The sequence below is a fragment of the Podarcis pityusensis genome (genome assembly GCF_964106645.2).
Source record: "Podarcis pityusensis genome assembly, chromosome: 9".
NCBI lineage: Eukaryota > Metazoa > Chordata > Lepidosauria > Squamata > Lacertidae > Podarcis > Podarcis pityusensis.
Window position 1 is genome coordinate 61155771 of NC_138034.1, and position 25414 is coordinate 61181184.

Genomic DNA, 25414 nt, shown 5'->3' on the forward strand with positions numbered 1-25414 from the left:
TGCAGTACTGCAAATGAAAGTTACTGTAACTTACCAAAAGTAGTGCTGTGGTGCCACGGGAGTGCCAAGACATAAAGTTTCAAATTAAAAAAGAGCTTTCCTGATTAATGTCCAGGAATCCAGTCTCTTACCCCTAATTTCCTACAGCAGCAGAACTATGATTTGTTACCTCATCCCTTCATATGTGAACACTGGAAAGTTTTCAATTACTGTATTTCCTTTAATACTATAGGCTGTTCTATCCTGAGTCTAAACAAAATGCCCAGCTCCATTACAAATCTGCTTGGGCAAATGAATACATTTTAAATTGGCACCAAATAGAAAGTAAAGTAGGTGTTGGCTGTATCTGGGATAGAAGGGCATTCCAAAAGCAAGACGCTACCCTTTCCTGCATCCTGACTGGATTTTGCTTTGATTTTGACTTGATTTTAGGATGTAGGATGTATTTTACTTGATCGCTTGATTTTATGGTGATTTGTCATATATTTGATGTTAGCTGCTCTGAGCCCAGTTTTGGCTGGGGAGGCCAAGGTATAAATAAAAATTATTATTATTATTACTTATTATCCCCATGCACTGCCCCTCTCTCAGAGATATTGAGAGGGGCAGGCTGGTACAGGGAAAAGAAGCAGCATAACAGCAACAGCTCACTCAAAATAAACATGGAAATGGCGGAGACAAAAATAGATTGTGTGAATCAGTTCTCAGTGGAGTTGCACTCTGTTACACTGACATTTTATTATTGTGGTTTGTCAACGCTGCTAGCATCAAGCAACAAAGCATAGTCTCACTGAAATCCTCAGCATACAAGAGACCTTTATTACGTATTTCCAGATTCCTAAGATTGTTCCTTGCAAGGCAGCATGAGCTTTCATCTGGCAGCCTGTGATCAGCCACACTTAGAAGTGCTTTATTTTCCAGAACACAAACTAGCTTCCTTTTTTGGTGTTCTCAGCTAGGACACATCCCTTCCATTATGTAGCCATCTCAACATGTCTCTGGGCTTTTGTGTGTGTTTTTTATGAATATGTTTGGCGCTTCCTACCAAGCTAAAATAAAGTTCACAAGAAGTTTTAGCATCCGCATTCCTTCAACAGAGGCTTGCTGAACTGTCACCATAGCAACACCAAGGAGACTTGGAATGTTTGCCCCAAATGTCAGTGCGCTTTTTAAAATTGTTTTATTTCTATGAATTCAAACAACAAATCAACTCTGAACAAATGTCATACAGCAGGGTAGTATGTGTGAAAAAAATATAATCTAGGCTTGAAGTGTTCAAAGTCTCTAGCTTATTAGCTTTCCGCTTCATCTTCCTCTGAACTCACCTGTAAATGCTGTTGGAGAAATATAATACAAATTTGCACTGGGGGAAGTAAGTGCTATGGGAGATCAGGGAGACAAGTATGACTTGTTTTGCATTGCCAAGGTACTTGATCCTACACAAAACATGATATTCATGGTTCTCACTTCACTGGGCTTTCGTCTTCCAGTGGTTAATTGTGCTTCTTCCCAGATTATCCACCCAGTAGTTCAATCTGTTGCATGAATACAAGATCAGGTGGCTACACATTTCGACTAGGGGCTGCACATTTGGACTATTACGCCAGTCCAAAGGGAGCTCTAACTGGCCAAGAACCAAATTCCTATCTCCATGGATGTACTGGTAGAATCCAACCTGACTGTATTTATTTAGAAAAGGGATCTTGTGGGTTATAGGTGGGTGTTCATTGAAACTGTCAGTTCAGTGTGCTTTTGTAGTGTGTGTGTGTGTGCGTGCGCGCGCAGGGAATAATAATATTTTATTATCTTTATTAATTTATGCCCTACTTTTGCTATCACAGCTCACAACTAAATATACCATAGGCATATAAAACTATTTCTTCTGCAGAAAATTTCGACAACAATGCACCCATAAAACAACTTTATGGCAATGTCTAAAGGAAAATTCTTTAGCTTGCCAGGGGGAAGCAAACGCCACAGTTTATATGCTCTGCCAAATCTTGGTGTGGAGGCTGTTTCAAAGCTGGACCACCAGCTGTGGAAAGCCAACCCCTTCTTTGTTGAAACATCCCTTCAAGAAATCAGGGGGTTTATTGCCATGTCAAGCTTCTCCTGGCACATAGTGTTATAAACCAGAAAAGGCAAGCATCCAGAGATTAAGGTGGCTGCATAAGACACTCTGTTGTTGTGCAACAGCACCAAATCAACTTTAATTGTGTAACCTAAATTTTCTGGTATACGTAGCAACGGTCAGAAGCGCTTGTTAAGTCAGTTATCTGAGAAGAAAGTGGAGGAAGATGCAGCGTGCGAATCCTGATGGGCAGAACTTATTCTCACTTTTTGCTAAGCAAACCAGAAGCATATTGTAACGTCTCACTCACTGTTTGGTCACTTCAGTCATTTTTGGCTGTTCCTTCTTCTTTCCTTCAGCAGTTGGTTCAATGGGAGTAAGCAGCACAGCAGCACACGAGACTATAGACTGGTGTGAATCTTCCCGGCAAACTGCAAAATAACAGTAATTTGGTTACCACCAATGTATTTCTGGTTTTTCCTTCCCGACATTATTTTAAATATGGGCTTCTCCACTAACTGTCTGAAGCGGTATAGTCCAGCAACAGGTTCACTGCACAAGCCTGCTGGTTGCATGCTTCAGCTCTGAATTAATAGGAGAATGGGAAGTTTAAGCAGTCCTGACATATGTAGTTTCTTAGTGCCTGATGTCCCCATTAAGGCCTCAGCTACGCTAGAATGCTACATTTCAGAGCTCAGACGCCATTTCAGCATGCAAGATACCAAAAATCATGGAGGACATTGGGTTTTAAAAGGCTGTTATACTTGCAGTTATAAGGAACTTGTGTATTCATACATCTTGTGTGGGAAAGTATATATAAGACACTAAAGCAGGGGTGGCTAACTTGTGGCTCTGCGGATGTTGTTGGACTACAACTCCCATCATCCCCAATCACTGGCTATGTTGACTTGCTCTGCTGGGAGCTGTATGGCAACAACAGGGTCAAAGGCTCTCCAGCTCAGCACTAATGCCATGCTTAATTTTGTTTTCATTTATGAAGTATACAGCCTTCTTTTCAGTCTTTTCCAGTAAGGCCCAAACTATGAAAGCATCTTGGATAATCAGCTGTGAGCAAGGAAAACCTATCGTGAAGCACAAACATGAAAATTTCCCCTAAGGTGAACTTGTGATTGAAAGGGTTAGCATTATTAGACCATTTCTTTCTTTCTTTCTTTCTTTCTTTTAAAGACATTTGGGAATCATAACTACCTGACAGCTGTTAGATGTATCTGAAAGTAGATGGGAGATTCCACACAGTTCCCAGTGGTCAGGTACGTAGCAGAATAAAAACGAATGCAACCCACACTAATTAGCAACCCTGCTGAGATAACTGAATTACTGCTTACTTATAATGTACTTAACTATAGCTTTTGCCCACTGAGTCACCTCCCTGGGGCAAAGATGGTATAAGAGCAACATTCACAGTGTTCTATTTGTTAAATATGATCTCCCTGCAAACATACAGGAAACCTTGACCTTTATGTTCTAGCTATCACTGTTCTCCAGCATCAGGTTCAATCGCAAATAGCAACTCAGCCAGACTTTCTTCGTCCTCAGGTTCAACCAAAATTCATGGCTCCACAGTTTATGTACCAAATACTGACACCACTAATACACCAATATTACACTGGTGGGGAAAGGCCATAACTCAGCAGGAGAGCATCTGCCTCGCATACAGATGGTGGTATTCAGCAGTAGTTCTACTCTTGAGTAGAACAAGAAGAGCCCAGAAAGTTCCAAGCTCAATCCCTGGCATTTCTAAGTAGGGTTGGGAAGCCCTGGGAAGCCTCTGCCAGTCACTGTAGTTCTCAACTGCATATACAGCCTCCACTGATACAAAAGGCTCCCTGCTGCAGATGTTTACCCCCACAACAGTGAGGTGCAGGTGTGTCTTGAAGCAGGACATGGAAGACCAGGTTTTCAATCCCCACTCAGCCATTAAGCTTACTTGGTGATCTTGGGCCAGTCACTGACTCCCCAGCCTAATCTACTTCTCTGGGTGTTGAAAAGAAAAACCGCTTCCTCATTAGAAGAAAGGTGAGATATGAATGTAATAAATAACAACAAGCAGAGATGAAAGATTTGCATGGAAGAGTCATATAAAAATTCAAGATAGAGTCAAAGGTCAGGGTAATGTGGTGTGCTATCAGCAAAAGGTGAAAGCTATATAATAAACGTGTCAGACAGACCTCTGTGAAAAGGAGGATAGTTTAGAGGCTGTCAAAAAGAATGTCCTCTATTGGTTTGTTGCTTTATTGTTTAAAACAATATTGCTTTTTATTGTATTATAACATACAATGGGATCATATGATGAAGGCTAGGGAATAAAACGCCCATATATAAAAATTAATGGCTTTGTAAAATGAGATTTTCAATTGGCACTGAATAGACCACAGTGTGGGTGCCAGGGGAGCCTCTATGGAGAGGGCACTGCGCCACTGAAAAAGTTATAAAATAATTAGAGTTGGATTTGATATCCCGCTTTATCACTACCCGAAGGAGTCTCAAAGCGGCTAACATTCTCCTTTCCCTTCCTCCCCCACAACAAACACTCTGTGAGGTGAGTGAGGCTGAGAGACTTCAGAGATGTGTGATTAGACCAACGTCACCCAGCAGCTGCATGTGGAGGAGCGAGGACACGAACCCGGTTCCCCAGATTACTAGTCCACCGCTCTTAACCACTACCTGCTGCTAGATCAGGCCAAAAGCCCATGTAGTTCAGCCTCCTATCTTCATGTTGGCCAACCAAATGCCTATCAGATGCCCACAAGCAGAATATGAGTGTGGTAGGCCCCTCCCCACTTCTGATTCCCAGCATATCAAACCCCACTTGTGATTTGACACTCTCTTTAGGAGCCACCTGCCTCACCTCATTCAGTGAGGTCACCCTCACCTTCAGTTTTGTATGCCAACCTTAGTTCACGTATGAAGGAGGGTCTTGTCTGATGTACATCTGCCTGGGTTCTTAGGTCATCCTCTGAGGCACCCAGGCACTCATGCCAAATGAAAGAATTTATCCAGACTAGTAAAGAGCTTCAATTTATTGAGTTCCTACATTTATGTGCTGTCTTGCAGCCAAAGCACTCAAAGCAGTTCCTAGTTTAAAATCACAGCTTACAATCTAAAATACATTATTTGAAAGGGAAAAGGGAAAGCAAATACGTCAAATGACAGCCGCCCCAGCTGAACTGGTGGACGGAGCCTTGCTGACCCATCTCCCCCTCAGAGACAGACAGGGGAATGGATGCTGACAGAGGCAGCATTTGGGATGGTTAGGGGAAATGGCCCTTGAGAAGGACCTTTGGTTTTCCAATTACTGGGTACCAAAGCACTTTAATTAAAAACATTGATATTTCAGTGTTGTTATTTGTATTTGTGTGTGTGTGTGTGTGTGTGAGAGAGAGAGAGAGAGAGAGAGAGAGAGAATGAGAGAGAGAGAGAGGTCATTTAATATTATTATTTTTCTTCTGCTGCTTTAAGCAGCTGGACGCCAGTCCCCTATGTGGGCTGAGCATTGCAAGGTAAAAATTTAATACATACAAACATACATAGTATCCTTAACAGGCCCATATTTTATCTTACATTTCAACATTATAGAAGCAAATGAAACTGATGGTGGTTAGCAGCGGCGGAATTGCTACAGAACTTCTGTTTTTTAAATCATTAGTTACGAGAATGCGATTACAGACGACAATGATCCCCAAAGGGTTAGTTGCTATAAATCTGCAATTAAGCCACAGGCCAGGTTCTTTAAACACTGCAGTCACAATGACAAAATTGTAATTACTGTAATAGGACCATTACTACCAAATGAATTACATCCTATGAAGCTTTATCTGTTTTCCCGCCTTCTTTCACAATAGTCATGAAAGAATACAGTTATATCTACTTCGTATTGTCAAGAAAGGATCCCAATGGAGAAAATGCTGACTTACATCATCCTAATAGTTGGATTTAATGATACCAAGGACAATTGATTTGTGCTGCCGTCATCATGGTGAAATCCATAAAGAAATCAAGCTGTTCAATGCTATACTTGGTATAGAAAAATACTTGCCCCTGAATGTGTAAGTAATGCAATTTTTAATATTCCATCCTATACTGCTCTGCATGTTTCTATGACCTTTATCCTGGAAAGCTTAAGTATACATGCAAATTATTTACTTTAACATTGAAACTTACGTTTTGCTGACATTTCTGTCACAACTGAGCAATGCAAGCATCCAGAATAATGTTAAAATTCATAAAGCTACTGTTTTGGCCAGACCCTTTTGAAAACTACAAGGATCAAAAGAATCCAATTACCTCTGGGGATGTTAAGAGGTTCTACAGTACAAAAGAAAACAAACACACTGTATATACAGTGCAGTTCCCTATAGCTGTGGATGTCTGTTTTTTGTTTGTTTGGTGGGTTTTAGATTTTATTTTTATTCAACTTTTTCCAATATATAAATAATAACTTCCTCTTTTACCCCTCCTCCCACCATTTCAACATGATGTGCTAATTGTTGAAGGAACTAAATGCAGAGGTTAATTTCCTTCATGAGCACCCCATGCAGGAGATAAGCCAACAGGTGCATGGTCAGCCAAGCCAGTTGCTATGGTAATGGCCCACTGCCAGCTATATACCGTATTTTTCGCTCTATAAGGCGCACCAGGTCACAAGACGCACCTAGTTTTTGGAGGAGGAAAACAAGAAAAAAATATTCTGAATCTCAGAAGCCAGGGCAGCAAGAGGGACTGCTGCGCAGTGAAAGCAGCAATCCCTCTTGCTGTTCTGGCTTCTGGGATAGCTGCGCTGCCTGCATTTGCACGCACACATTTCCCCTTACTTTTTAGGAGGGGAAAAAGTGAGTCTTATAGAGCAAAAAATACAGTAAGTGATTGGGGAATGTCAGCTCATCCGTCAGTGAGTCTGTCTGTGTATCAGAGTCAGTCTTGTGAAGTGAATGAGTCTGTCTGTGCAACGTTTTGATTTGCTGGAGCAACAGAAATACTTTATACTTGTATGCATATATCTGCAAAGGCTACAAGTTGTATGTATAGATCAATGTCCAGAACTGTATTATTGAAACCTTATATTCTGCAAAAAATATTCTGCTATTTTGGACCTAAAGCTGTCTCGGTGTGGTGACTGGAACTGGGGGCGAATTCCACTGCATGGGTATCTAATCTCAGATTCCCAACTCTAATTTGCGAAGGAAATTTGATATGAAGGAAAGAAGTGGGTGCAAGGATGCAGTCATTTTCTACTTACTGAAATAGTAGTACCTCCATCTTTCTCTCTCTTTCTCTCTCTCTCTCTCTCTCTCTCTCTCTCTCACACACACACACACACAGAGAGAGAGAGAGAGAGAGAGAGAGAGAGAGAGAGAGAGAGTTCAGTACCTCAACTATACAGTGACGTGGAGCAACTGCTTTGGTTTCTCCCCTTTCATCAAAACTCCATCAGGAGACAGTCTGTCAATCAGGTAGAGGAAATTTGTGCAGTCAACCACACATGAGGTTGTGACACACCTGGCCACACTGCAGCCATGACGGATAGCACTAGGAGCTACCCCAGTTCAGTGCAGCTCAGCTCTTTGCCAGCAGGTTTACCAGTGGCAATATACAATTGCACAAGAATTCATTAAAAACATTTCTATGGTGTGATCCAAACAACAGGGAAGCACACCCACATTATGCACATTGAGATCTCCCATACATTGCACACAACCAACAGGGCTTTTTCCTCTTCAGTACTCAGCTAGTACAGAAGAACAACTTAGCATTAAACTATCAAAATGTCACATCATTATGTAATGGAGCTTAGAGCAGATATATCATTAAAGGGTTGGTAGGTCCTGGGATAATGTGATGCTGGTGCTTCTGGTTTGGCAGCATAGGAAAAAGACAACCCTGATTATGTTTCATCAAGCTATTATTATGCAGGAAGATGTCACAGTTTAATGTTTCCAGCATCGCTTTCTGTGAGATGTTTTGTGGCCTGCTCATTATGAAAGGGTGGGGGGGACATAATCCCTGCCAGTGAGCTATATGTGTCTGTGGTATATTAAAGCTCTGAGCCCAAATAAGAAGGAATTCTGCCAAATTGCTGTGGACATCATGATTCTGTGGTGCAACTATGTATTTTTACCCTTGGGAAAGGTCTCCCCCTGCCCCATTTTGGCCTGTTTCTCAGGACTTTCCTGCAACTGTGCCTAATGGTTGCTAGAAATCATTCTTTTTTAATTGCTCAAGCCCATTTGCCTACTATAACAAAGAAAAAGAAAGAAACCACAGACACATTATTTTTTTACATGTTGTACCACTTTTCAAGCCATCTAAGTCTTTGTGAATCCGAAAACGAGCCAAGCCACAAATACATGTGACTTCACATACTTCCCCAGTCTCAAGATTTCCAATGGGCAACCAGAAACATTCTTTGCTTATAATGCACAAGCTGAATCTACTAACAATTTAATTGCCCAGATTAAACTGGACCTCATTGAAACACATTTAGCTGCATTTTGGAGCGCATGATCACACACATTATTGGAACTTATTTAGGAACATACTACTAATTAGTTCACTAAACCTCTACTTATAAGAACATGATTTAATCTCTAGTGTGCAATTACCATCTTAGATGATTGGAATTTAGGAAAAAGTCTAAAACTGATACTTGACATTTGTCCAAGGAACAGCAGTTTAAAAGAAATTTTTTAAAGGTGATTGCAAAATGTTCCAAATTATAGAAATCTTACACATCTTATTACACCTAGAGTTGCCCTGAATATTTCCCAATTTCCTGGCTGGAAACAGTGGTTTTGGGTGGACAGGCTCGGAAATATTTAGTGACAAACCCATTAATCGTGTGAACATTCACTTTCACAAAGTGGCTGGGGCAACCCAGTCAGATGAGCAGGGTATATGAGCAAGTAAATAATAATAATAATGATAATAATAATAATAATAATAATAATAATAATAAACTGTCATTGTGTACTCTAACTGATCCTAAGCAGCAATCTGCCAGGTTCTATGGAGTTGATTTCTTCTGAAATAATTTGCGTGCTCATTTATATTAGGCTGGAATATTCAGAAATAAGGGGCAATCCTTTTCATTTACCTTTAAAATGGAGTTGGGTTGGGCTGTGGATAGAAGATAAATTTGTTCAGTTTGCATTTTAAATAAAACAGGCCTAATCTGCTCGTCCCAGACTTATACGCAGATAGGAACCCAACTATGAATAGGCTTATGAAGTTCTCTGAATTCTGTGATGCAGTTTTGGTATTTTAATACAGTATGCAGACAAAAGTGTGTATTTAAGAGGAAATGCATGGAAAGCCATATGAAATGTGTATCTTAGGGGAAGAATGTATACACAAGGCGTTCAATCTAATTGCAAATTGTTCATGCATTTAAAAAAAATCCATTACAGGAGAGCTATGATGGAGCACATGTAGAACTGATACAAAAAGGAAACAGAATGATCTGGCCCAAGACTGGACAGCCCTTCAAATAGAAGACAGCTCGCAACATTGATAATGTAGGGCAAAGGCCATCCATTCTATGCAATGTGTATTGTGGGGTAAACAGACTGAAGAGAAGGAATGATTGTCCCATAGTCTTATTCATATTAAATACAACTTGAGAAAAGAAAAGCATCAAAACAAAGTTGCTAAATAAAGATACACATTCGGTAATGATTTCATTATCAAACTCATATGTGGTCTAAACAAAGGAAATTCATTAAAACATATGGTCCGATCATGCCACAGCCTAATGAGCCATGTTCACAACTGAACCATGGTTTGTTTTAACTATGGTTTGGCATTATGTATGAGAGCAACAGCATCTCATACATAATCTCACTACTGTTTGTATCTCACTACTGTTTGCTTGACCACCCAACCCCAAATGCTCACCAATCTGCAAAGGCACAAAGAAAGGAGAATGGTGGGATAACAACCTTTGGAGAAACAAGTTGTGGCTTGCTTGCTCCTTCTATGAGATGGTGCATAGTTTGTTGAAGAAACCATACTTAAACAATGACTTAGTGCTAATGTGAGAAAGCAGTCAATGTACTCAAAGACAGGCCACTCACGGGCTCATCCTGCCTTGAAAGTATCAAATTTAAGCACCTGCTTAAGAGAAAAGAAATTTCCTTAATTAGGCCCTAAGCCAGAGCTTTCCAAACTGTGTGTCATGACACATTAGTATGATGGCTACAGCGTGTAGCTGTGTTGCGTGTAGGGGCTGGAAAGAGGTTATCAGGCTCCCTCTAATTCAGCCCTCCAGATGTTTTGAGACTACAATTCCCATCATCCCTGACCACTGGTCCTGCTAGCTAGGGATCATGGGAGTTGTAGGCCAAAAACATATGGAGGGCCAAGTTTGAGGAAGCCTGGGTTAGTTTAACCTCCGTCTTGCTAGTAAAACTGAATTACTGTGTCGCAAAATGATGCATGTCTAAAAAGTGTGTCACCAACATGAAAATTAAGCTCTGCCCTAAGTAGAGCTGTGTCCGTGTGTGTGTGTCCGTGTGTGTGTGTGTGGTGTTTTTCTATGCCCACATAGCTGAACATTGCAGTGCAATTACATTTCAGGTGCTGAGCAATACCATTGTGACAATTTTTGCTGTTATTAGATACTCTGTGGTGTATTAGTTCAAATCTGGAAAATCAGAGAAGTTTAAAATAGAAGAGATTTTCAAACCAATCTCCCTGTCTATTGATTCCCCCCCCCCCTTTGCAATAACTTCTCCTGAGCTTTCTACATCTCATTTTAAACAGTATTATCTACCATCAACTTACATAGTCTTCACCTCCACTGAATTGTAACCTCTGGATGATGTTAACTGGTGCGACGTAGCATACACCTGACCCAAGTCTCTTAGAAATATTCTCATCATCTGGGGAATTTTAAGTAGCATTTCAAACCCGAATAATTTATCCTCATGAAAAAGTATGATAGGTCTTTAAAGAAATAAAAGCAGCTTCCTTTTTCAAATTCTTCAACACACATATTTGATGCACACAGAGACATAAAATGAAGAATATGGCACCTTGTACTTACATGTTGTCATTTCCATGATTCTGTACCAGAAATATTAATGCTGATTTTAACTAATTTCATGCAAAACATTCATCTATTACAACAGTTATGCGAAGGACAGTGTACACCTTATAATGCTGCTATATTAATTATCCACATAAATCAATAGAGAGAACACACAGTTAATTTTTAATCATTAATTAATTGTTTGGCTACTTTTCTTACTAAAGCTCAAGGCTTAATTAAGCAACAGAGGAATACTTTTTCATGCTTCCTGACAGCCATTGTTATGAAAGTGTGGTCTGATCTAAAAAAAATGCCCAATTAGGCATACGTTTTGTGCATTTCACATTTTTTTTATACAATCCCTGACACAAGAATGTAGCATATGTTAAAAATAAACACACACACACACACACACACACACACACACATCTCTCACACTGGATCAAACTTGCTATCTACAGCTGGCTCAACAACTGTTCATGAAGTTTAGCTGAAACCCTTCACATATCTTCAGACGTCTCGTTTTTCAAACCGCAGCATGCAACAAAGTCATCCATTTATATCGACGGATGCATTTTCAAAATGTTTTTCATGCTCCTTATTCAACATTTCCAAACGCATGTTACAAACAAAAATAAAACCACAATTATTTTGATGACAAAAACCACAGTCAACAGAGAAATACTAAAACAGCATAGAACACAAGTATTGCAAACCGCCTTGCAGCGAGTTATCCCATTAATCTACCTAGCTGAATATTGTCTACACTGTGGAAGTGGCTTTCCAGAGTTTCAGGAAGGGTTTTTCCCAGCCCTGTCTGGAGATTCTGGGAACTGAAGTAATCATAGTTAGAATAAACCTCAATTTGGATGTCACAGGGAACTTTTATTGGTATGGAAACTCGCTGACTCCTTATCAAGTGCACAGAGGGGAAGGGAAAGGATGTGAGGTTGAGGCTTCAGCAGACTTGTTCCTGTAACAATAAACCATGATTTAGTGCAGGCATAGGCAAACTCGGCCCTCCAGATGTTTTGGCACTACAATTCCCTGACCACTGGTCCTGTTAGCTAGGGATGATGGGAGTTGTAGTCCCAAAACATCTGGAGGGCCGAGTTTGCCTATGCCTGATTTAGAGCTATGTCTGCATTTGATCATGGGTTTGGAAAAGTAGTGCAATAGGTTTAGAATATACATGATGGGTACGTATATGAACAATTTGATGAGGTGATCTGTTAGGTATAAGTTGATAATGGTAAATTCATCCTTTGGTTTGATTTTTCATGATAACTTTGTGTCCTGCTACCCTTAGTTAGGGATGCGGGTGGCACTGTGGGTTAAACCACAGAGCCTAGGACTTGCCGATCAGAAGGTTGGCGGTTTGAATCCCCACGACGGGGTGAGCTCCAGTTGCTCAGTCCCTGCTCCTGCCAACCTAACGGTTCGAAAGCACGTCAAAGTGCAAGTAGATAAATAGGTACCGCTCCAGCGGGAAGGTAAACGGTGTTTCCGTGCACTGCTCTGGTTCGCCAGAAGCTGCTTAATCATGCTGGCCACATGACCCAGAAGCTGTACGCCGGCTCACTCGTCCAATAAAGCGAAATGAGCGCCGCAACCCCAGAGTTGTCCGCGACTGGACCTAATGGTCAGGGGTCCCTTTACCTTTACCTTTTACCCTTAGTTAAAATTGCAAAATTCATTGCTGTCTATATTATCTTTGAAATCCCGGCAATGCATATTAAACAACTAAATTACCATAAGCATCTGCATGCTACTTGGCAAAGCATGTATTTGTATATTTGATAGTTGCTGCCTACTTCTACTTACAAATGTTATCTGTGGCTGTTATGCGGGGGGGGGGGGGGGGGATGATGCATATGGTAGGTTGCAATAATATAGATGCACTTAGCCTGAAGTGTAAGAAAGAAAATCTCATGAGCTGATACCATGAGTTATTCCCCCCCAATACAATTATACATGCATGTAAAATTACATGCATGTCAAACTTTGCAGCTGCATTAAATGAATCAATTACTCAAGATTACAAGCCATGAAGCTTCTAAAGAACAGAGAATGGATATATTGTAATTTCACAGCATAATGGGTCAGGACTGCATGTCCCCAACTAATTAAATTAAATTGGAACATCGGGGGGGGGGCATACTCTTGCACGGGAGTGTGCTCCAAAAGATGGGTTTTCCACTGCACCATGTTGGAGATTATGGGACTGAGTCCAAAGGAGGACCTATTTTGTGAAAATCTACTTGTGCAGAAAATTCACCCTTGTGATAAGTACGGGGCTGTGAAAATGTGTGATCCCTGATGTAGCCTTCAAAACAGCTGTCCTCAGTCTTCATGGGTTTCATCTGCCCATACTGCCATCAGAACACAGTCAGATTTGATTGGTTAAGTTGCGCAGTAACATCATCACATTCAGTACATGATTCCTAACTAGCAATCCCAGTCAACAGAGAAATCAAACAGGAAAAAATTGGCTGAAAATCAGCAGCAGAATGAAAAACCATTTGGCCACAAACACTTGCCAACAGAAGGATTAACCTAGGAGTGGGGAGCATTCCCTCAAAAACTCACAAGTTCAGGCTCAAGGTGAACATTCAGTGCAACCCTAATAATAATAATAATAAACAAAAACATAACTTTGTTAATTAGAAATCAAGGAGGATATAATCTGACAATTGTATTCATCTTGCCTCCGCCTATCTGAAATAATAAATAAAGTTTCATGAAATTGTGCCAGATTATCCATTTGGAAAGCTTGTAAATTGTCTTTTACTTCAAAGCTGAACCAGATGCCTCCCATTTGAATGCAAATTAATATCTGCAATTAAAAGGTGTTCACCAGCAGACAGCATTAAAAATGTGACAGGAGATAATCCTTTCAGAATACCACTAGAACACCAATAAATATGTATGAGAAAATCAGGATAAGGTCACTACAAGGGTTTGATAATAGAGTCATCTTCCTCTTGAGGGACTGGACAGAAAGGAGCACTCTTGGTCTTTTAACATTTAGCTCATTATCTGACAAGCACTAGTTCATGTGTGTAAGACTTAACAGTACACTGCCATAGGAGCTAGCATGGCAGGCAACAGGAACAGCAACCTGAATAACAACCAGCCTGAGCTTGAAACCGCCACATAGACAATTGTACTAACATACCTATATCAGGCAGTATGTTGGCATCTTCCAGCATTAATGCAAGTATCCCATCATCTAAGAAGCCAAATATCTATAGATGTTGTATATTTAGAAAACCAGATGTGCATAGAATGCTGTTGAACCATAACCCTGGGACTTCAGGATTATGAACAGACTTTTGCAGATAATTCAAAATATGAAAGAAATGTGCTGAGAGCCAGTGTGGTGTAGTGGTTAAGAGCGGTAAACCCGTAATCTGGTGAACCGGGTTCACGTCTCTGCTCCTCCACATGCAGCTGCTGGGTGACCTTGGGCTAGTCACACTTCTTTGAAGTCTCTCAGCCCCACTCACCTCACAGAGTGTTTGTTGTGGGGGAGGAAGGGAAAGGAGAATGTTAGCCGCTTTGAGACTCCTTCGGGTAGTGATAAAGCAGGATATCAAATCCAAACTCTCTTCTGCTTCTTCTCCTCCTCCTCCTCTTTGAATGCTGTGGTCTATTTGTCCCTCAGAGCCTGCATGTGATCTCTGCCCCTCACCCCACCCGTCAAGATCCAACTGCAGTGAATAAGCCTTGATTGCATCGGAACACCATCTTCAGCAGCTCCCAAGTATTATGAGGAGTGATTGGTGGAGTGAATTAAAAAATCAGAGAACTGTAGAGTTGGAAGAGACTCCCCGGGTCATCTAGTCCAACCCCCTGCAATGCAGGAATCTCAACTCAGGCATCCCTAAAAGATGGCCATCCAACCTCTGCATTAAAACTGCCAATGAAAGAGAGTCCACCACCTTTCGAAAGAGTCCGTTCCACTGTCAAATAGCTTACTGTCATAAAGTTCTTCCTGATGTTTAGTCAGAATATCCTTTCTTGTAACCTGAATCCATTGGTTTAGGTCCTGCCCTCCAGAGCAAGAGAAAAGAAGCTTGCTCCATCTTCCATGTGACAGCCCTTTAGATATTTGAAGATGGCTATCATATCTCCTCTCAGTCTCCACTTTTCCAGGCTAAACATACCCAACTCCCTCAATCGTTCCTCATTAGGGCTGGGAGGTATCTGTTTCCAACAACATGACAAAATACATTGTCCTTCCAAAAGTACAACAGAGCCAATTTAAAACAACAACTATTTTTCGAACATTCACAGATTATGTCCACAAATGCCAAGTCAGGAGCCATTCAAAGCAAGGCAGTTTCACCATCACTACCAGAGGATAAATCTACTGTACAAAAATAGCAGCTTTTGCGTCATCATTTATGCTTACTTGCTCACAACATTTCCTCAATGTAGATATGAGCCTCCCACTTACATTTCATTCATTTCATAACTGCACAGAGACATTTCATCTGCTGTAGTGATTTCCCACTACTTCAAAAGGCAGGAATTTTTTTTAATGCTTTCAACTATGGGCAATATTTACACACACACAATTGAGACACATATAAGACTTGGCAATTGGGGAAAGGCAAATTTCTCAAACAACAGCCATTAAACTATTTGGTTTCGCTACAGAAAAGTCATAAAGGGAATGGAATTCCTGTCCACACCAGAAACCAACAGAAAACAATTATTGAGGCAGCACTGTGCAAGCAGACAGATGTGAGTAATTGATATCAGCAAAGGGCAGTTCACCAGTTAGTAACTACACCAGACATGGGCAAACTCGGCTCTCCAGATGTTTTGAGACTACAATTCCCATCACCCCTGACCACTGGTCCTGTTAGCTAGGGAAGATGGGAGTTGTAGTCCCAAAACATCTGGAGGGCCGAGTTTGCCTATGCCTGAACTACACACTTGTACAATTATGATGACTGAGGTAGCAAGTGTGCAGGTAATGACTGACTGAATGGTGTCAGCAGACCAAATCCAAGATTGTGAATACCTCCAGTCCAAGTACTCACAGATTTCCACCATCAAACAGATGTTGTTTCCCTAGTACAGGAGGTCTTTCTTTGCCAGTTCAGTTTGTATGCACAGAACTACATCATCAACATGTAGTCTAAAAGTACAGCCAGTACTTATCACCAAACGGCTACTTACGAGGTTGAGGTTCCCAATGGAGAATAAAGAATCACGATCACATGGGAAACAGCAGGCTTTATTGGCCACATCCACAGCTGTAGAAGTGGGTGGTGGGAGACTTAGAACATGGAGAAAGGCCAATGACTTCTAGAATCTTACCAGAAAAACTGAATGGAATTCCATTCCAAGTAGGATCAATGGGCTTGAAGCAGCACACACATGAAGACAAGCCTGAAAATGCGCTGCTCTTAATATCAAATTACTCAAGTCAAGAAAAGCTAGGTGATGGGCTAGCAATAGTGGAGATGTCGTCTTATTCATCTCAAGTACTTGGTGTTATGTGTTATGTGGGAGACTAGGAGCCCTGAAGGCCCAGAACTGGTTTCCTGATGTCTATGTCATCCACGTGGAGCTTCAGAAGAAGAAATGCAGGCAATTCAAAGTGGGAAGGTGTCTAACCAAAAAACTTAGGTAATAGCAGACAACAAATTCTATGCTAGTATCTGCTACAGTGCTTCTAGATCAGTTATGTGCTTGTGCACATATGCACTCTCAATGTGAGGAACTCCTCCCCCTGTTTCCCCCTCCTCTCTTTTCCTTCACTGTCAGATTAGCTAACTAATCTGTTGCTGACTTTCCTTGCCTATCTATTCCAGGTATTTGCCAACCCTTGGATACAAGTGGATATTACACTTTGAGACTTAGAGTATAAGACAAGCAGTGAAGTCTCAAAAGCAGGAATCCCAGAAAATGAATTGTTATTGTGTCTGGTCCATAACCCACCAGTATTACAGTCTATACCAAACCCTTTACAGTCAAAGCAAACATAATCCAAATATAAACTGCAATAGCTTGCAAGCATTATTATAGTTCTAATATAATATCAACCTACTAGGAGATGATATATAAGAAATGAACTGAATATCAGTGTTTGGGGTTTATATGTTCAATATCCCCTCTAAAATTACAAGGTACGCTCTTTTATGGATCTAAAATAATGCCATTTTTCTACATAAAAGCTGCATGTCTTTCTTTATTTCAACATAAATATATTTTCATTACATAGAATGCTCTTGTTACTGTTGAAAACATCTCCATGGGAAAAGTTCAAAATCTAGGCCATGCATAGATGTACATACCACCTGTTTTTGATCTGGTGGACAATTTCCATCAGATGTCACCCAGTGTACTCCTACAAACCATAATTCCACTAGCTGGGACCCAATGTACCCAGGCAAACCACTGGGGCTATCCTAGTATAAGCAAGAGCAGAGGAAACCACCCAGGGAGCAGATGATGTTTAGCTTGTTGGAACTGGCAAAGGGAATCTGCTTACCCCTGGTTCTTCCTCAAACAACTTGAGAACAGCCACCTTTCTAAGCTTTACCTTCATGCACAATCTGCACCTTGTATTTTCATCGTTAAATTTAGGGATAGAAGTTCATGCATTTAAGTCTGACCCCGCACAAAAAAATCATTGAAGTATCATTAATCTAACATAAATGTAAGTGGAAGAAACAATAACAAAATCATAACAAAAAATCATTTGTTAATATACAATAGGCAAAAAACTACCCATTGTATCATAACAAATCATACCTGTAGTCAGTGCTTTTTTTTTAGGGGGTGCTCAAGGGTACGCAGTACCGGCATCTCTCTTTTTTGTTGTTAAAGGTGTGGCACTTAGCGTAACAACTTCATGGTGAGTACTGGCACTTATTTTTCTAGGGAAAAAGCACTACCTGTAGTACTAGATGTTACCTCCAGCATGCTTCTGAGATTAATATTCTATTTAGACAGACACCTCTGCACACATAGATTAGGTATATACACACACAAGATAGTCAGCTAGATGCAGAGTGTCAGTGGTATGACAAGAGACTTGGGAACCAATCTATTGCAAATCAGTCAGCAATTGGCCAGGCACCCAAGAGTCACCCTACAGGTTATACATTGGTTGGAAGAGATCTTATATGAAATTCACACCCTAGAAACTCAATTCACATATTAGAAACTCAACATTTTGAGGGTCAGGTGAGTCATCCTGGGATGTGAATGTCATGTAAAACCTCTTTCTGCCCACATAAACATCCTGAGGCAGGGGGAGTCTTTTCCTTGGTCGATTGCTGGCTGCTTCACAACAGAATAGTTCCAGAGTCTCTTGTTTTACTAGTGACACTCTACATCTAGCTAGCTCCCATGTGTGTATATATAATCTATATCTATATAAGTGTGTGGGCATCTGTGTAAATAAAATATTGAATCTTTACTACTGGGATTTTTTTCAGCTTATTTCACTTTGACGGTGTTGGCGGTGTTCAGTTACGGTGCTTTAACATGTCTTTATACAGATTTCCATTATGTTCTTTTTAATGGAGACAAGAATATTTCCCTTTCTCTTTCCTGAAACAAACTCTGTACCATGTTGCTATTTAATGAGCCATTGCCTAGTCTATGTGAAGCGGGTGGCTTGAATATATTTCTCCCCCTCAAATGTTTACTGGATGAGAATGAGTTGACTTTCGATGTAGAAAATTATTATTTGCCAGAAGTACTGCATTCATGGCTGAATATGTGGGTAGTTAAGGCGAAGACAGCAGGCATTCTACTGCCTATTAAATCAGGTTTCTTCTTTTGGAAAAGAAATGTTTTAGAAAAAAAACACCTGTCATTATAAGGCAAGGGAATGAAATTCATTCCTTGAAAAAAACTAATCCATAAGTTTGCACATTTCATCAGACTATAAGGATAGTATTTGACTAATTCATACTGTGAATATGAATATGTTGGATGCAACCCTACGTCTTCAGTCAGACACTTTGTGATTGTAGGAATAACTGCACAAAGACACTATGATCTTGATAGCTAAGTGAGTTAATAAGTAACAAATGAGTAACTGCCATCTAAATAATTCAGCAAAACAGTTAATGGATCAAGCCTAATTAAGACCAATTATTTTAGACAGAACCTCTAAAATCTAAGACCACTAGACAGATTTATTTGTTTACTTCATTTATATGTGGTACAGCACTTTGCAAATGTCATAGGTGGTTTACAACAGGCAAATAGATAAAAATGCATAAATTCATAAAGTAACATAAGCCTTTTAAATAGGTGTGTTTCGGAAGGCTTTGGCCCACCAGATGTTGCTGCACTGCAACTCCCGTCTTCCCTGTCCATTGCCCATTCTTGCTAGGACTGATGGGAGTTGTAGTTCAGCAAAATCTGGAGGACCAAAAGTTCCCCACACCTGCCTTAAAGCAGGGGGCCAATCAAATGCCCCTCCCTTATAGTCACTTTTAACGACTTGTCTTTTGTTTCTAACTGTTTTATGTGAGTTATAATCACCTTTAACTATTAGCTTTTATCCCTTTCCTCTTTCAGTCTTATAAGGTTTGGTGGTGATGAATGACCCTGGAAAGCTCACAAGTGACAGGGACAGCCATCTCCTTTACCTGTTGCTGGTGTCTAGAGCTTACAGCTAAAAATAATTAAGGCTGCATTCCTACACACTTACAATGGACCTCACTTCTGTGAACACATGGGTAAGATTGCTCTGAAAAAGATCTATCATCTATGAATTTGTCTGCTCCAGGCTTCCTCAAACTCGGCCCTCCAGATGTTTTTGGCCTACAACTTCCATTATTCCTAGCTAGCAGGACCAGTGGTTAGGGATGCTGGGAATTGTAGCCTCAAAACATCTGGAGGAAGCCTGGTCTACTCCCTTAAAAAATAATAATCAGCATTTTGTAATGAAGTGAGTTGTGCAAAAAGTACTTCCTAATATCAGTCATGAGCTTGAGCATTTTCAGCGGCCTTCTCGAACCTATGATCGGTAGATATTGTTGGACTACAATTCCCATCATCCCATCCAGCATGGTCAATGGGCAGACATGATAGTAACTGTAGCCCAATGACATCTGGGAAAGCCTATTCAGAGAAAAATAGTAATTTTTTTATTTTAATGCTGAATGTATGAGCACACGAAGCTGCTTTGTATCCAGACAGACCATGGCTTCTTACCCCATGATTTTCTTACTAGAACGTGAAAGGAGGGGGGGGAAACCCTTCTTCAGAATATGTAATATATATTGCAAGCTGTCTTCAGGATGAAACAGGAACATTAAGAATAATAATTCAGTATTAATCCATTATCACAAAATGTTTCCCCGAGCACAGCAGAGTTTAGGATATTCCCATCCGAACAGAACAGTGTAAAGCAGAAAGGGGATAACAGAATGTTTTGCCATAAATTAAGAATGACTGTGTTGGAAAGTAAAAAGCAAATTAATTCTAGCAACTATGAAGTTCATATTTTAACTTCTCTAGTTATACATACTATTGAGAACCGATAGCTGACTTTTTAGTACCAAATCAGCTTCTGGGCATTTCCATTTAGATGAGAAAGGCTGTCTTAGCTCTTTATAAATCCCCAAGCTGGGAAAGATACAAAGTGTATTAGCACCTGGTACGCTCTTAAAAGTTTATTGTCCAAAAAATTGAAAACTCTTTGCAATTGTTTTAAGCAAATGTGGTTGTATCTTAATTTGTCGTAATGAGGGAGATGCTCATTACAGTGTCTCTCTTCTCTGCCCCAGGGCACCTGTGAAGATTATATTTTTCATCTCAATGGGTCTTTGCTTTTGCTGAACTCCTTAAAATACCCAGGCATACTATACCTCCAGAAGGCTGCAAGAGCATTTGCTTGACTTAATTACTGCATTGCTTTTTAGTAATTGACAGGTGATAATACTGGTGTTAATCAAGATACTGCATCACAAAGTCAAATTATAATCGTAAAACTTTTATATTGAGATGCGTATTTCATATCTAATTGCACCACAATAACCAGGGCAGATTATTTCCTCCTGCTGTATTGTTTTCTGACCTGTGATATGGCTATACTCTTTCTATCCTTATAGCTTGCTTAAAGTACTTCTGTGTGAATAGTGGAATTATTATATCACGATTCCCTGCAATGTTAATGGCTGCACTACAAATGCTGCTCACTTAGAAGAGCATCCAGATGACTTATGCATGAATTTATTACTTGGGTCAATTTTGCTGGACCTTGTATCCTAGGGCTGCCATACATCTGGAATATCCAAAAGGAAAATGTCCACTTTGTCCTGGATCTTAGCTCAACAATTTTGGGGGTATCCTGGTTTTTACTTTTTGAAATATGGCAACCCTGTAATTCAAAAAATGACTGGGAAAGTGATGTCATAGACTGAGGCTCATGTATCTAGTATTGGAATGCAACTAGACTCATCATCAGCCAAGTAACTGTCTCCATCTGGAATATCGCTGAAAACTGGTACTTAAAAATATTGTTTTAAACTGTGAAAAGAAGCTACAATCACATCTACCCCTATGCCAAATCTTGCCAATAGCAATTAGCGTTTATTGCTAGGATGGATCTTCCAGATTCAGAGGCAGTACAACCTTGATTACTAAAAATAAGTTAAATCTAAGTGGCCCTAACTAAATTTTCTTGCTTGTGTTGCATAGGTGATGTTCAAGACATGTTGGGATACAGAGCAGGGGTGTTGCTGAGCTACAACTTCTACTATTCTTGACCACTGGCCATACTGGCTGAGGCTGATGGGATCCGTAGTCCAATGTCTAGATGGCCACAGGATACTCTCTAGCCCAAGGGTGGCTATTTTGGCTTGCCATGACAAATAGAAATGCTTGACATAAATTCAGGCATTACCTTATTTACAGTCTGCCCTTCACCATACGGTCCCAGAGCAGAAATATATTACATAAAAATCATTTTTTTAAAAAAGCACTGCGAAATTTTGCAATAAAAAAACAGAACCTCAGGAAGATGTAAAAGCAGGCAATAAAATTATCTGAGCAGCTCCATACGGCAAACCTTCCCAAAGTCCTGCCTAACAAGGTGTCTTAATGGTTCCCTACCACTTTACAGCATTAAAAGTCCATAATATACACTGCCAGCCAACCCTATTCATATTATTCCCAAGCTGCACATGAGAGAGGGTGGTTTAGGCCAAGGGATAATAGGGCTTACCAAAGCCTCCTTCTGTCTATATGGTCCTGCCCCATAACCTATTAAATGCATTCCAAATTTGTCTTTTCTCACACTAGAGTTTGATGAAATCTTGTGCAACTGTGTTCATTCTACTCTACTCTATCTCCACATTCCCACTCTGCTGTTTATTCAACAACATAACTCAATTGTCTTTTTAAGCAATCTATTAAGTTCTGGAATGTTTTCTTCTGGAGACACATTTCATAGTCAAAGCCACTGGGGTTCCGTTGCAGTTCAGTTGCGCTCTTCCTCACTAGAAACATTAACAAATACTGCCAGGTTTAATTTATAGATGCAGAAGGAACCCCTAAATCACTGCAGCATTCTCTACCCAGCCTTGTTCATCAGGCTCAAATATAATTTAGCAACTCCTTAATTAATTCCTAATTGACATCCTTGGGTCATTACGCCAACACTTTCATTTGGCTGTATACCAACAGACAGCGGCCTAGGGGATATTTGGCTTATAAGATTTCTCCCAGGATGTCCAATAAAACTTTTCCTTTCAAAACTAAATTTTATTGCTATTGTTACTGCCAGTTATTAAACTGAATAACATCCAAATCCTAAACAAATTTACTTTTAAAAATCCCCACTTGCCAGAAAAGGAGAATGGGGGGGGGGGTCATAACTGGACCTCCCACTGTTTCATTTTTAAATGCGGGATCAGATTATGTTTAACATAACACTGTAACACAAAATCATCTCACTGCAGCTGCTATTTGTGCCACTAGGCTGAAACATATACCGGTAGGTGTGTTCTTCCAAAGCAACTTACAAGCAACCCCACATAGATGCATTAAAACCGGGGGGGGGGGGGTGTTACATTTAAAATATCTCACCCACTTCTAATAGGCCAAAGATAGTTATTGCCTGGTGATTAATGTGGCTCTCTGAAGCAGTGCAAACTACAGTTGCAGTTTATAGGAGAGTTATTTTGCTGTTGAATCACTCAACTATTTATTATTTTTACATGTTCCCAACAACATCCGACTATTTCATACAGCGAAGCGCAAGAAAGCTAAGTGGGAGCTGCAGACAGGCTCAGCTCTCTGATGAGTGCAGAGCCAGTTCAAAGTTGAGGGGACCCTCAGCAAAGTGTTCTCTGGTGAGACCCTCCTTCATCAGCTGGCAACTCCAAGAGGCTTACCTGGAGATGGGAACAGCAGGTGCCAATAGAAGCCCTCCAATGTAGCCGCCATTATAATTTCTCGCAGTAACTCCAATGAAGAATCATTCTGCGGCATTCTGGTAAATTTTAAGAAGGGATCCCAGACTTAAATTGCCCACTGAAAAAATGTTGCTTTAAGGGTGGGCCCAGAGCAGATATTAGCACTGGACCCTGCTGGAATACTGGGACCTAGCAGTTGCCTGATGATCCACATTCTATGGACTGCAGGAACAGAACGAGCAGCATTGAAGAAAACAGCAACAGAGTCCACAACCACTCAGTTTCCCTTATTGGTGGCAATGAAGATTAGGCCCAGTCTGGCCTCTTTACTTGTTCATCCACCTGCTCTTGCAGGAAATAAAGCAGCCACAGCTGAGGAGAATGATCAGCTGCCCCTGATAGCCATTGGCTCTCTCAAAAGGAAAGCTGGTCACAGTGAGGAGCAGTTGGGCCCACTGAGAGCCCATCAAAACAAGAGCTGGTCCTCAACAGGAGCAGAATAATATGGTCCAAAGCAAGGTGAAAGGAACAGTTAATTGCAATGCAATTTTAGTGCTTCATAATGTCCTCAGAGCCACCAAGCAGGCCAGTTTAAGGCATCCTTTTTTTGATGAATCTCTCAGTGATCTGTTAATAAGGAATTGCTGGAATTTGTTGGTCTGGACAGCACAAACCTTTTTTAAAAAAAACCAGCACTTCTGTCCTACCATGTGCCTAAAGGAGTGGGAGAAACCTATTATATGAACACCTGGCAGAAGAATAACCCAGAGACCTTAATTATTTCACTGGCATTTTACACTGCCAGCTCATTATACTGTGTTATTAAATGGACACAGTGGCACAACACTAAACTTTAAAGCAAGAAACCCCCAGATTCATTTAATGTTTATTTATTTATTTATTTATTTATTTATTTATTTATTTATTGTCATTAAAAATGCCACAAAGAGTGCTAAAATTTTTATATACAAGTTCCACAGGCAAAGCTGGCTGCAATTCCAGTGCTTGTGAGCATGCCCTGCAATTCTGTGTTCATGTACTTGGTAGTTACGGTAGTTGCACTGGGTTCAGTTGTGCTGCCCAAGACTAGAAAACATGCATTTAATCAATTAGACTGCATGCACAACTTTATATTATTCCCCCCTCCCTGTTATCTGATAGCATAAAGGTAGAGCTGGATCAGAAGATAATTGGGTTTATTTAGCTGGATACACAATCTAATCTACTGCACTATAAAAAGAATGATTCCCCTTTACTTAAAGCTTAATTTAACCCTTGGGCAATTCAGTAGAGATTTTTAGAGTCCCCTTGGGATTTTTAGAATCCCAGAAGCTTCCCTTTTGAACATATCCCTTTCATCTTAAGAGGTTCTGGCCAGGTTGAGCTACAGTGGGAAATAATTGTTTTCTGCTATGAGAAGAGCTGTGGTGAGCCTCAGCTAGCAAACCTTCCTTCCCCTCTCCCCCTTTCTCATGCCTTTTTGGAGATCAAAGGCTTTTGCTTTAATTTTGAACTAACCACTATTTTGGAAAACAAAACAGTGAGCAGGGCAGATTTGTTCAACGACTTCTTTTTACTTTTTGTTAAGTGCATTAAGAGGCAATATCTACTGTGATCATGCCTCACTTAGATGTGTTTCAATAGTGAGGAATCCATGGCTCTCCAAGTAATTCCAGTTCCCATCAGCTCCATCCAGCAGTGCCAATAGTCAAGGATGATGGGAGGTCTAGTCCAACAATACCTGAGGCCACATATTCCAGAACCCTAGTATTTTATTCTTTTTTTATCCCTACCTTTCCTGGCACATAGAACAAACTAGGTTGGACCTGAACTGCAGCTAACTTTATTTTACTTAATCCATATTAGAAGAACCCAGAGCTTTTTGCTTTGAAA

The 25414-nt window shown here is 40.4% G+C and overlaps 1 protein-coding gene and 1 long non-coding RNA gene across 7 annotated transcripts in view; one reads left to right on the forward strand and one right to left on the reverse strand.

Annotated features, from left to right (window-relative positions):
- CCSER1 (coiled-coil serine rich protein 1) overlaps nucleotides 1-25414 on the reverse strand; it is a 701360-nt gene that overhangs the window by 492225 nt on the left and 183721 nt on the right. For all 6 annotated transcript variants that reach the window (XM_081020752.1, XM_081020751.1, XM_081020753.1 and 3 more), the window contains one exon: nucleotides 2382-2502. In XM_081020752.1, the coding sequence (XP_080876878.1) occupies nucleotides 2382-2502 (121 nt within the window). The remainder of the gene's footprint in view (nucleotides 1-2381; nucleotides 2503-25414) is intronic.
- Nucleotides 16490-24399, forward strand: LOC308485608. The gene is made up of 2 exons (XR_013990651.1): nucleotides 16490-16763; nucleotides 23357-24399. It is a non-coding gene; the product is annotated as an uncharacterized lncRNA (long non-coding RNA).